This window comes from Humulus lupulus, chromosome 1, assembly GCF_963169125.1.
Source record: "Humulus lupulus chromosome 1, drHumLupu1.1, whole genome shotgun sequence".
In the NCBI taxonomy this organism is placed as follows: domain Eukaryota; kingdom Viridiplantae; phylum Streptophyta; class Magnoliopsida; order Rosales; family Cannabaceae; genus Humulus; species Humulus lupulus.
This window is the reverse complement of record NC_084793.1, coordinates 265290280-265303148: the sequence shown is the minus strand read 5'-3', so window position 1 is coordinate 265303148 and position 12869 is coordinate 265290280. Positions and strand designations below refer to the sequence as shown.

General features: G+C 28.6%; 2 protein-coding genes across 2 annotated transcripts; one reads left to right on the top strand and one right to left on the bottom strand.

The window, feature by feature from the left end:
• The first annotated feature begins 479 nt into the window (after positions 1-479).
• Positions 480-2879, top strand: LOC133806234 (very-long-chain (3R)-3-hydroxyacyl-CoA dehydratase PASTICCINO 2). Its single transcript, XM_062244360.1, has 9 exons — positions 480-712; positions 846-957; positions 1060-1078; positions 1166-1254; positions 1377-1430; positions 2006-2076; positions 2183-2264; positions 2357-2453; positions 2542-2879. The coding sequence occupies exons 1-9, from the start codon at positions 642-644 to the stop codon at positions 2610-2612; spliced, it is 666 nt and encodes a 221-aa protein (XP_062100344.1). The 5' UTR covers positions 480-641; the 3' UTR covers positions 2613-2879.
• Positions 2880-2987: 108 nt separating this feature from the next.
• Positions 2988-7256, bottom strand: LOC133806227 (guanosine nucleotide diphosphate dissociation inhibitor At5g09550-like). The gene is made up of 13 exons (XM_062244353.1): positions 7168-7256; positions 6997-7059; positions 6820-6903; positions 6355-6462; positions 6056-6228; positions 5801-5912; positions 5247-5327; positions 5107-5169; positions 4791-4892; positions 4559-4683; positions 4246-4456; positions 3703-3777; positions 2988-3487 (listed from the first exon to the last, which is right to left on the bottom strand). Exons 1-13 carry the CDS (start codon positions 7252-7254, stop codon positions 3428-3430), a joined length of 1344 nt encoding a protein of 447 aa, XP_062100337.1. The 5' UTR covers positions 7255-7256; the 3' UTR covers positions 2988-3427.
• Positions 7257-12869: the final 5613 nt, after the last annotated feature.

Here is a 12869-nt window from a genome sequence, read left to right as displayed (position 1 = left end):
TAACCAAGTGTCCATTTTTCATTTGATGGACAAGAAAAGTCGACAGAGGATCCTGGTCCATAAAAAAAACCATAATCATCTACTAAGTACAAAACTATTTATTATAAATAATAAGAGATATTATATTTTCATTCTAAGAATATATATAGTTACTGCTAATTAAAAAAAATTATTTTTAAAACTTTATCTCATTATTTTTTATGAAATTTTTTATTTATTTTTATTTCAATAATTTTATTTTCATATAATTTTTTAAAAATAATATATAATTTTTTAGGAAGAAAACTCTTGCTTTAACAAGTTATTATATAAATATACATTTTATTTTTTTTATTTAAATATTTAGAATATATATTATTTAGAATATGAAATTAATTTTTTTTTTAAATATGAGTATTAGTTGAAAAAATATATATTATATATTATTTTTTTTAATAAAAATAGGTGTGTTAATTAAATTTTGGGGTGCATTATTATAATCATCATTTGTCGGAGTTGTTAGTTGAGGCGCTGCGGGGGTTGAGCTACACCAACATCCCTTTAATGGCGTCCTCACTAAATTAATATATAAATACCAAAAAGTTTCTCCAATCCAACCCAACATTTGATCTCTCTCCTTCTTCTGCGACTCATCAACATCCATGGCGGGATTCCCCTCTCTCCTCAGGGGCGTGTATCTTACTCTCTATAACTGGACTGTCTTCGCAGGATGGTACTCCCAATTTCCCATAATTACAATTACAATTACAATTACTACTACTATATTACTAGCTCTACTACGTCTACGTCTACATCTACATCTCTTAGATTCAGAATTATAGTCTTTGTTCATGGCGGTGGTTCAGGTTACAAGTTCTCTATTTTGCTGTTACAACGCTCAAAGACGCCGGCCACCAACATGTCTACAATGCCGTTCAACGCCCTCTTCAGCTCGCTCAATCCGCCGCCATTTTGGAGGTTTCTTTTTTCACCCCTTAAATTTATTTATTTATTTATATATATATATATATATATATATATATTGATTCGTTTTAACACTTTCTCCTTCTTCTTTCACAGATCCTTCACGGACTAGTAGGTCAGTTTTTTTTTTTGGATCATCACATTGATATTATTTATAATTTAAAATATTATATTTTGTTAATCCTGATTTTGAATGAAAAAGGCCTTGTGAGATCTCCAATTACGGCAACCCTGCCCCAGATAAGTTCAAGATTGTTCCTGACTTGGGGAATCCTATATAGTTTTCCTGAGGTTAGATTTGTTTAATTTTACTTTTGTCTTGCTTTTACTTTGTACTAATTCGATCACTGAGCATTATTTGTGTATATGCATATAATGTGTTTATGTATATATGATAAGGTTATTCATGGCAGATTCAAAGTCATGTACTTGTGAGCTCTTTGGTCATCAGCTGGTCTATTACAGAGGCAAGTATTACACGACTGTCATAATTTCTTACATATGACAAACTAGTGGTTTTCTTATATTGGTTGTCTCTATGCTTGTTGGTTACATAATCTTCTTGAACACTGTCCATGGACATATTACTTGTGTATAGCAACCTAGTCTGTTTGGTAGGAGGAACGATATCGTGTTTTCCTTTTTGTATTTGGTAAGACAGGAACTGGAGAAAATTTCACATCCTTGTATGGTTTGTAAATCATATATATAGGAGGGAAACAATTTTTTTTTTTTTGTATTGATGTACAGTGTATTGTAACTTTATTTTGGATGGTTAATTTTTTATGATTTATAGGAAGAGTCCTTCCTCTTTCATCTTCTATAATTTTTCTAATCTAGAAAAGATGCTAAATGTTGCTTAATTGATAATTTCATATCTCATTCCCTCTCTTAGGCTTTGTTTAGAACTAAAGAGAAAGTGGTCTCGTGCATATATTCTTCACACTGATTTTTGGTTCTGGTCAAGCTGATTTTGCTTTAGGGGACAAGTTACTACTGATTCCTGAATGATAAAATTTTAGATATCCTTCTGTAATTGCAGATTATACGATATTCTTTCTTTGGCATGAAGGAGGCACTTGGTTTCGCACCTTCGTGGCTCCTGTGGCTCAGGTACTAGTTGTGTTTCAAGTCCATCCAATTCTATAGAAAGGTGAAGTTGTTGGCTGTTATACTTTATTTTAAAAAAAGTATAATGATGATAATTCATGCGATTCAGATATAGCACCTTCATATTGTTGTATCCAAGTGGTATCACAAGCGAAGTTGGTCTAGTTTATGCTGCCCTGCCATACATCAAGGTAGAAAAGTGTATGCTAAATGGAGCTATTGCTTTTAGTTCTTTAAAGTTCTGCTGGAAATATGTTCACTAAATGAGATGATGTCCTTGCAGAAATCCGAGTTGTATTGTTTAAGGATGCCAAACAAGTGGAACGGCTCGTTCGATTATTTCTATGCCTCCATTCTTGTCTTAGCTATCTATGTCCCAGGTATGAGCTCATCCTCTTCCTTACAATAGGAGAATTTGTCTAGCTAAGTTATTTTATTCACTAGGCATGGCTACACCTATTATTGCAGGTAGTCCCCACATGTATAGTTATATGCTTGGGCAGAGGAAGAAAGCTCTCTCAAAGTCCAAGAGGGAGTAAAAGGGCAGCATATTTATAATGTTTCTCATAGTTGATTAGAATATTTTTTTTAATAAGAATTAGAACGCTCGTAGCCTTTTATCCTCTATTAGCAAATCTGACGTTTTGCATGTAGCACATCCAATATATTTGTCTTTGTGATTTGATATAATGTTGTTTCAATAGAATCTATTACAAAACCGAAGTCTCGTATTTGTATACTTTCAATGAATGTACAAGGATTGCAACAACAAAAAAAAATAGTTATTCTATGGAGCTTTTTCTTCATTGTGCGTGCTTTAAGGATGCTATTCTTTGTTTAATGAATTCAAAAGCTTTTTAGCAAAAAATGAAAACCACTTATTTCTTTGAATAGGCCACAGTGCTTTTGGTATATAGTCCAGGGGTTATTCCCTTACCTTAATGATCTTAGTCTCCAGAGCACATGAAATTTACAGTCAAGTAAAATCTCATGTTCATGAGGTTGTTTAGTCACAATGAACAGTTTTACTTTGAAATGGAAATGAGTCCTTGCAAGGTCACACTCAAGAACAGTTGGAGTAACTATTAGCCTATTCAAGCAGTGAATTCCAACTTTTGATATATACCAAAATCAAGTAACAATAGATAGAGCCACATCTTTTAGTTGTGGTATGGTGCATGATATTGGTAAACAAATTAGGCAGAATTAGGCAGAAGGAGCAAAATAAGTTGAAGAAATTACAAAACTAAAAAACTTTAAAGAAACACCACAAAAGATTTTAAAGCTTAAGAATGAAAGATGGTATTGTTGGACTTGGAGCTCATGTCTCCTGACCCCCTCCATGTGAGAAATCTCATTCTTCTGAATCAGCAGCAGCACTGGCAGCACTCAGATCCACAGACAAGTCGAGAGCCTGTAGTCGTGATTGTTATCATCAATATATGTGCCTTTAAAACTAATTATTTCTTCAAATTATCTTAACTCTTATCTGAGATATGTGGAGAAACACAAGAGATTCTTTTTTTGAAACTAGGAACACAAAAAATTCTTATAGAAAGTCCTGGGTTTTCTCATCACTGTGAACCGTAGCTTGTAAAATGCTACGTGTAAATGGTGGAAAATTCATACCTTTCCAGTTATTTTACTGTACAAGGCAATAACATCTTCTACAGTGGTCTCGAAGTGGGTAGTTGCATCATAACTCTGCAAAAACATTCAATTCCCAAGAGTTTATGAAAGGTTTTAATGTGTCAAGAAATAATTAAGAAATAAACAACAACGAGTTTCAATGTGCATTTAAATCTTGTGCAACCCAGCAGTAAATGTCAACTGCTTTCTCTCAAATGATCCTTTTGTGAGAAGTTATGAGTTGGGCACAGTACACAAGCTTTAATTCCGATCTATCTGGTCATTAAATTTTGTTAGTAGGACATAATTAGCCTGATTCATTCACTACTCTGGGCCTCCGGAACTAAAGTTTCAATAGGGATGGCTATAGCCCGATTAGATGGATAATTTGAGGCATAAAGTTAGGTGGGGAGAACTCAAAACATTAAAACTTTCTCATATGCTCAATCAAGTACTGATTGAAAGAACTTGCTGTAAATGTCAAAATGAGAAATTGAAATTGTTCAGCATAAGAGTGAGTAATTGGGTTTATTTTTCACTTACAGTAGATATGAAACAGTTGTCATCATCATTCTGGTTTGTAGGTTCATATCTATCATAAGTGTCAAAGAACATTTCATCTACAGGTCCAAGGAGATCTATCCCAGGCTTCAACTCCACCTGAGGGTCATCAGTCTCTGCCTCTGTCAAAACAAAAGCTATGTATTTCCCTTTTGGAGCTATATTGTGAGAATAAGAGCAGCAAAACAGGTACCTGAAACAAAGTTGTTTAAAGATTCACATCAAGAAAGATCTGATGCAAAACTATAAAGAGGAAGTAAAGTTCATAACTTGTTTTACTCAAGTGTAAACTTACATATCAGATTTACGTCCAAGTTGCTTCTGGGGCAGAATAACCTGAGCTGAATGAGAATCATTGGTATGTGGAATAGGATGACTCATAATACATATTGCACGAGCAACTTTGCCAACCTTCTTCACCTGTTGAACCACAAAAAACAAACTTGCATTTTCAATAAGCCAGAAGTCACAAAACAAAATAATGAACATTGACTAACTTCTAAAGATTTTTTTTATAAAATGTTTACCTTGTCAGAGAGATATGAAGGATCACATACAACTTTTTTGCATTTTGCAGTTTCTCCTTCTGAGGTCACTCCGTACGCCTTCCCGTTCTCGTCAAACTCCACCTGGAAATCACCCTAAACAGGTCCATAAAAACTTATAGAAACTATCATATTCATTTTTACTATCCATGCAAAGATGAAAAATAATTTTCCTAATATTTTTTGGATTGAAATCGATGGCTAATTTGGTTCAAGCACATTCAAACATGTTCGACTGATAAATTGTTAGAAGATTTGAGACTAGAATTCAGATCACTGATTTATCATAAAACAAAACCTTGCATTCTGGCTTGCCGAGCATGTAAGTGCCACCATAAACTGCACTCAACCGAGCGAATCCCTGAAATTTTTACGCGAATAAAATGTCAGGAAGAAGCTACAGACATCAGAAACTTTGAATTTCTGATGAAGATGTACCTGGGGCAGCTCTCCGAGTCCATAATGGGGATAAATATAAGGAGACCCTCCCTGGAAGCGTGCTAGAGATTCTGCATACAACTATTCAAACGAAAGACCAAACTGTGTTAGGACAGTATGTTTCATTGTTGTAGATAATGTAGAAAAAAAATGGTTCATTTTCAACAACATCAACTATAGAATAAAGAACACTACTTGGAAAATTGTTGGGAAGAAAGTCTTTCCCTTTTTAGGCTGTCTATAAATATAACTTGGCCATTATCCAATGATTTGTTTTATCAGTTTAGAACAAGAAAGAAGAAAGGAAATCACCAATGTTTTTCATGGAAGAATCTACCACAAAGTTATCATTTACTACATACAGGCTAATACCAGAAATAACTTTCATGGAATCAGTTTCATTACTGCGAAAATTAGTACCGGAAAGAAAGTAAGGCTTCTTTATGTTATATAGAAAAAATGTATGAAATGAAACTGACAAAGCATGGAATGGAGCATCTAGTAGATTGCTTAAAGCTCATAAACAACTGATACAAACAAAAGCAATTCAGTACCTTAACCCTCTTCACAAAATCCAAAGCAGGCTCGTCCAAGTAAGTATCGTTGCGATGAAGTGCTAGCGCATGTCCAATGAAGTCAACTGTGTTGTCATCAAGTCCATACTTCCTATATTAGATAAAAGAAATTGAGTCATTCTACAGCGACAAAATAACTTGAGAAAGGTCTAGTTTATTTTGAAACTGGCTTGCAGAGGAAATAGTTTCAAGTCTGGGAGTGGAAAAACTTAATAAGTCAAAAGATGCAAGTACGAAATAAGATCTCTTGCTGTAACTTTGTTGAGGTCCAGTCCTTCATGAGACTTTGGATCACTGTCTTCATAGTCTTGAACATAGATGAAAAACTTTCTAGCTCGACGCTTCTCAAACAACCCCATAAGGGGAGATTTAAGAGCTTCCACATCATTAGATGGTACTTTATGGATCTGGGAACAAAAATAACCAACCAAACAAGAAACTAAGGCTATCCATTTACATGTTCTATCCTAAAATTGTTATAACATTATATAAGTGTTTGTTCAAACAACCATTTGTTATTACATATGACATACCTTCCCTTTGTTGTACACAAAACTACCATCAACAGCCTTGAAATTCAGATACTTAGTAACATCAGTATGGATAAGGACGCGAACCAGACCGCCATTTGCCATCGTGAACTGTAGTAAAGCACAGAAAAGAATATGTGTCAACACAACACATGACATCCCTTGATTTTAAAAAAATGAAACTCTAAAAGCCCTTTGGGATGATGAAATCGCTTATTAAGTCCAGTTTTTGAACATTCATTACCTAGCCAGTGAATAAAAACCATACATGAATCGAGCATGTAAGCAAGAACAATGATGTACTGTCTGAATGAGCCCTAATCAAGGTTTTAAATCATGAAATAATAATACAGACAGGTTGAAAATGAGAATATTACCAACTCTCCCAATAACCTTTCAAGCTTTTAGAAGGTGGGCCAGCATTATATTTTTCATAATCTGAAAGATAAAGAAAATATCTATTGGTACCTTGGGGATCATGTCAACATTATAGTCTTTGCTTGAGCCCAAATGCTCTGGAGGCTTGTCAGAGTCTCTGAATCGCTTCCAAAGCTAAAGAACGAATGCATAAAGAAATGAAATCTACATAATAAAACTGAAAAATGATATAGACAGATAATTATTATACAACTCAAACATATATACCTGATTGAGGTTAAGTGAAGTAGACTCCCCTCCATAATAGTCATTCCTATCCATATGCAGTACCTAACTCATTAATTTTGATCCAAGTTGATCTTCCATCAGCCTCAATCATAAGAGATTAAAAAAAACACCCATTTTGACAAAATTGAAGAGTTGCTACTTTTAACTTACTTTGAGGCCATCAGCGGAAAGGAGGCCACTGAGAATGCATTCTTTGAGGCCCGTTCCGAGCACTACGACGTCGTATTCTTCATCCATGATTGTGTGGAAGAGGAAGAAGAAATGAGAGCAATGGAGGAAGAAGAAGAATTAAAGTGTTTGAGGCCTTTTTATGTTTTAACAAAAGCTGAAGAAAGAACTAGTCTCTAGCAAGTGAGGCGACCCTTGAGTTTCGGTTAAAACCGTTATGTATTCCGCACGTGCGGATCTAGGGCTTACTTGCACGTGGTTGGTCCCCCGCACACTCATTAGTTAGTACTCTTCTAATTTGATAAAGTTTCATTCTCTTAATTAAACAATTATAATAAACTAGAAAAAATAACCGTCTCTTTTGTAATTATTAAAAATTATATATATTTTAAAATATTTTTTGGAATGCTCTTTATATGGACACGTGAGGCGTATTGACTATAATTTTTTTTATAATGATGTTCATTATATAGCAAATATCTTACAGGTTTTTGAAAAATTCTGAATAAATAAATTACCGAAAACAAAGTTAAAAAAGTTTATTGTAGGTATGTTTTTATTTATTTTTATTATTATTATCATTATTATACGTTTTGCGTGATTTTTTTTATTAAAAAGTCTAAATTATGTATAAGAAAATTTATGTTTTGTGTAAGACTTATTTTAGTCGATTACCCATTTGAACCATTTATTTTTAAAAATTAACTTTTAGACCTCGTGTTTTGTCAAAATGTTAAATATAAGAATGAATTATTGATTATTAATCTTTTTAGAGTCAAGCCATGAAGCTAAATAAATTATGATATACAAAAACTTAAGGAAATGCTAGTACACTTGGAAAATATACTAATAGGATTTACACAAACTAACAATTTTAGATATACAATTTGTATATATACACATATATTCATATATATAGAAATTGAATATATTAAAACTTGAATTATTGATTATTACTCACTTGAGTAATTGAGAGTCAAACCATGAAGCTAAATAAATTCTTAATGAAATTAATAGTATGTGTATATATATATTGATATTTTTAATTGTTAATATATTTTTGTTTTGAATTTGAAATTTTTTACTTTTTAATAGCTCTTTAAATAAATTTTTAATCAAATTAATATTATGTGTATATATATTGATATTTTAATTGTTAAGATATTTTGGTTTGAAATTTGAAATTTTTTAATTTTTTGTTTTTTTTAATTTTTTTAAAAGTTAGATATTTAATTATTAATTAATAGCTCTTTACATTTTTTTTATCTATAGATAGATGCTATTTTTAAACTACATTTTTTTAAACACATATATCTAAAATAAAACAACATTTACGTAAAATGCATTACTACATTAATTTGTAAAACATATTTTTTGAATGTATTAATTTATATAAAGGTATAGTTAGTAGTTACGTTTTTTTATTATTACTATATTTTTTTAAATGTGTAAAATAGATAGAATAAATAATAATATCTTGTAAATATCTTATTTAAATTTAACAAACATGTAACTACATATTTTTTAATTATATGTACTTGTATTATTTAACACTCTCCTTTCTTTAATTAATTTAAAAGTATGAAGTTAAACTCTCTAATGAAGATAAAAAAAATCTCTTATTTCTATGAATGCATGTGGACAATTTGATATTAGTTAGCAATACATTTAGAGATTATTACAACTAATTTATAAGTCATCAAGTCATGAGTACAAAGAATTAAACAATGCCCAAAATTTTAACAATACTATAAGATGTACACATAATACATATATGCGTAACATACATGATTTTATCATTTTGTACAATTGTATATATATAAACATATTATTAAAACTACTCATTTAAAAATATATATATATTAATATATACATTCTTGTGATTATATATATATATATATTATTTAAACTAACACACAAATTAATGATGTAATTTTACTCATAATAATATTAAACTAAAATAGAGTAAATTATAATATATTTTCTTTTATAGAATTGTGTTGTAAATATATATTTATATATGCATACACAAATAGAGTTAATAGTAATTAGTTTATTATTATATATAGATAGAAATTTAGAAAATAAAATACAATGGAGTTAATATGCTATTATTATTATATATTTTTTAAAAAGGTAGAATAAAAATATTTTTTTTTAGAAAAAGTTGAATAAAAAATGAAAAAAAATAAGAAAATAGATTAAATGATTTAGAGCAATTTTAGAGTAACACATCATCTCATTTATATATATAGATAGATATATATTGAGAGATTTTTTATATTTTATTAATTGTAAATGATAATAGTAATTAAATAAAAAATATAAATATATTAGAACTCACAATAGCTTTCACACCATTGGAGATGGTGGAAAATCTTTCGATTAATGATGCTACAGAATCTATTTAAAAATTTATCGATTAACTTATACTTACTAATTTGTTAAAACTTGGATGTCTCTTTTTCCCAACCACCTCCAACAATCTCAATATCACCCACACAACGTAATGATCTGTAACATCTAAAACATGATTAAAAATAAGATGAAGATGTTAGAATATAAAGATTAATAATTTAAAATAAAAACTTTAAAGATTAACAAACATTAATAATTGAATAAATACTCAAACTTTAATGATTAACAAACATTAATAATTGAATAAATACCCGAGAGAATTGTGTTATCATTAATACGTAAATCAATCATATTTGAAAATATGAATTGGAATTCATTGAAAGTTGAAATTGAAAGAGTTTAAAGAGAAGAATATAAAAAAAAATTAGAATAGAGGAAAATATGAGATTAATAGAAATTTTTTAAAATATATATAGATTCACAAAGAGATATTTATCTATATTTAAATAATAATATCTTATAAATATCTAATTTAAATTTTAAAAAATTACATTTATTATTTTAATCTAAATGAATAAAAAAATTAGATTAAATGACAAAATAGATAAAGTGGTTTGAAGAGTTTTTAGAGTGTCACATCTTTTTGGTGTTCTCATTTATATATATATATATATACACAACATAATCATCCGTAATATCTAAAACATGATAGAAAAATAATATGAAGATGTTAGAATATAAAGATCAATAATTTAAAATAAAAACTTTAAAAATTAACAAATATTAATAATTGAATAAATACTCAAACTTTAATAATTAACAAACATTAATAACTGAATAAATACTCGAGATGAATGCATTATCATTAATATGTAAATCAATCAAATTTGGAAATATGAATTGGAATTCATTAAAAGTTGAAATTGAAAGAGTTTAGAGAGAAGAAGATAAAAAAAAAATTAGAATAGAAGAAAATATGAGATTAATAGAGAATGTTTAAAAATATATATATATTCACAAAGATATATTTATCTATATTTAAATAATAATATTTTATAAATATCTAATTCAAATTTTAAAAATTACATTTATTATTATAATCTATAAAATGAATAATTTTTTTTATTAAATAACAAAATAAATAGGGTGGTTTGAAGAGATTTAGAGTCATCTTTGGTATTTTTAGAGTGTTCTCCTTTATATATATATACTAGAATATTAACTACTATAAATAATAATAATAAATTAATATCATACACAGTAAGTTTAATGAACATAATATGTTTGTTTGTTCTTATATAATATGTTCCATTCTTAGAGCAACTTCTAGAGCTTCCTATTTTCTAGTAATTTTATTTTTTAGTTAAAATGATTAAAAGATTATTTTATGGAGCTATTATTATTAATTTCATACAGTTATATTCTTTATTTTAATTAATATTGGTCATTTAATAATTTTTTATACAATTAAATTTGTAAATTTGATTAATTAAATAGTTAATTATTTTATTTCTGATTACTATATTACTACTTTGTCTTTCTTCTTTGGCACTACTTTGTTGCCTTCCACCAATTTGAGTATAGTACCGCAGAACTTATTCACCAAAAGTAGAATTCTCGATTATCAGTGCATTAATGAATTAGCATTGCATTCATTCATGTGTAAGAAAAATAAAAATGTGTTTATAAAAGTAATTGTAAATTATTTGCCAATATTTCATATATTTTTTATTCTTATCTAAATTAACATCACACGAATACGAGAATATTACATTTTTCAGCAGAAATTTTTTAGGACTTTTGAACTTTCTTGATTGAATAAGATCTAGCTTGAGTATAAATTTGGGAAAGTAATGTGAATTAGGTAAGAAAATTGATGTAATGTGAATAATTTTAAGAATTCATAATTATTGAAAAAAAAACACTATAAATAAGCTATGAAAAAATAAATAAAAATGTTCGCACTAGTAGATTATATATATGTATAGTGAAATAAAGTTGTCAAGAGAAAATAAAAAGATAAAATATAGTTGTTACATTTGTTCATAAATTTAGAGGACTCCATTAAAAATTTAATTAATTTATTATAAAATAATATAATAAAATAAAACTATATTATAAAATGGGGAGGTGGTGAGCTATATATCCTCTCTATTTTGGAGGTGGTGAGCTATTATATGGAGTGATTTGATGGAGTGCTTGAAAAGGCTCCAATTCCTCTTTTGGCTAAGAAGCAATGATAGAAGATTGATGATATGCACCAAAACATTACACTAGCTGATGTGACAGTTTCATTTAACTAATTAAATTTATTTTAGACAGGACTCACTGTTTTAAAAAACAGTATCACATCAATTGATGTAATGTTTTGATGCATAATTTTGATGCACATATCATTAATTGTTTCTTAGTCTATTTGTCTCTTATTAATATGAGTTTTATGTACTTTTCAAAAATAATATTATGTTTGATAAATTTATAATGTTATTTTGCAAGGAAAAAAATAGTATTTTTTTTTTCAACTTTCAAATATTTTTATATATAAGTTAATATGGTTAATATATATATAGAGAAGACTTCTCGATGGTTATTACTCATAGATGAGTATTAACAATTATGATGATGTGGCAACATAGTGACTTGGTATAGCAAGTCACCAACAGATAAATATTTTTTCTACATTAATTTCGAATTTAGTTATTTTTTTGTTATAATTAATGTTGTTTCCAACAAATAAGAGACATTAGCTATATTTAGAAATTGACATGCATTTAAAAAATGAAAAGTTTTGCAATATTATATTTTCATAATAAGTACATGTTTTTCATCAGGTAACCCTTCCAAAAATTTGAAAAAATAAAAAATTATTTTTAGAAATATTAATTAATAACTATAAATATGGTTCATTGATCTTAATCCAATAGTTAATATTAAAGTAACTATCCATGGGTAGTAACCATTAAAAGTGCACACATATATATATATATATATTTTTTGACAAAGTGACATAATCATGTTAAGAATTGATGGTATATGAAGTTGAGAAAAGATATAATACTTGATATTAGAATTTGTTCAATCTTTGATAAAAAAATTAGTAGAGGTAATGGTAGTAGTAGATAGTGTATAGGTATATGATGTGATAAGTTGATGATAGATGATATGGATGAGAAGGTTGATGGGACAAGTCACAATTAATAAGGAAGGAAAATTTGAGTTTTTATGCTTAATGGGAGGTTGTAATTAAAAATAATGCTAGTTATTTTGATCATATGAAAATGATGCCAAAAGTTTTGACAGTACCCAAAATGCTCCTGCCACAATTC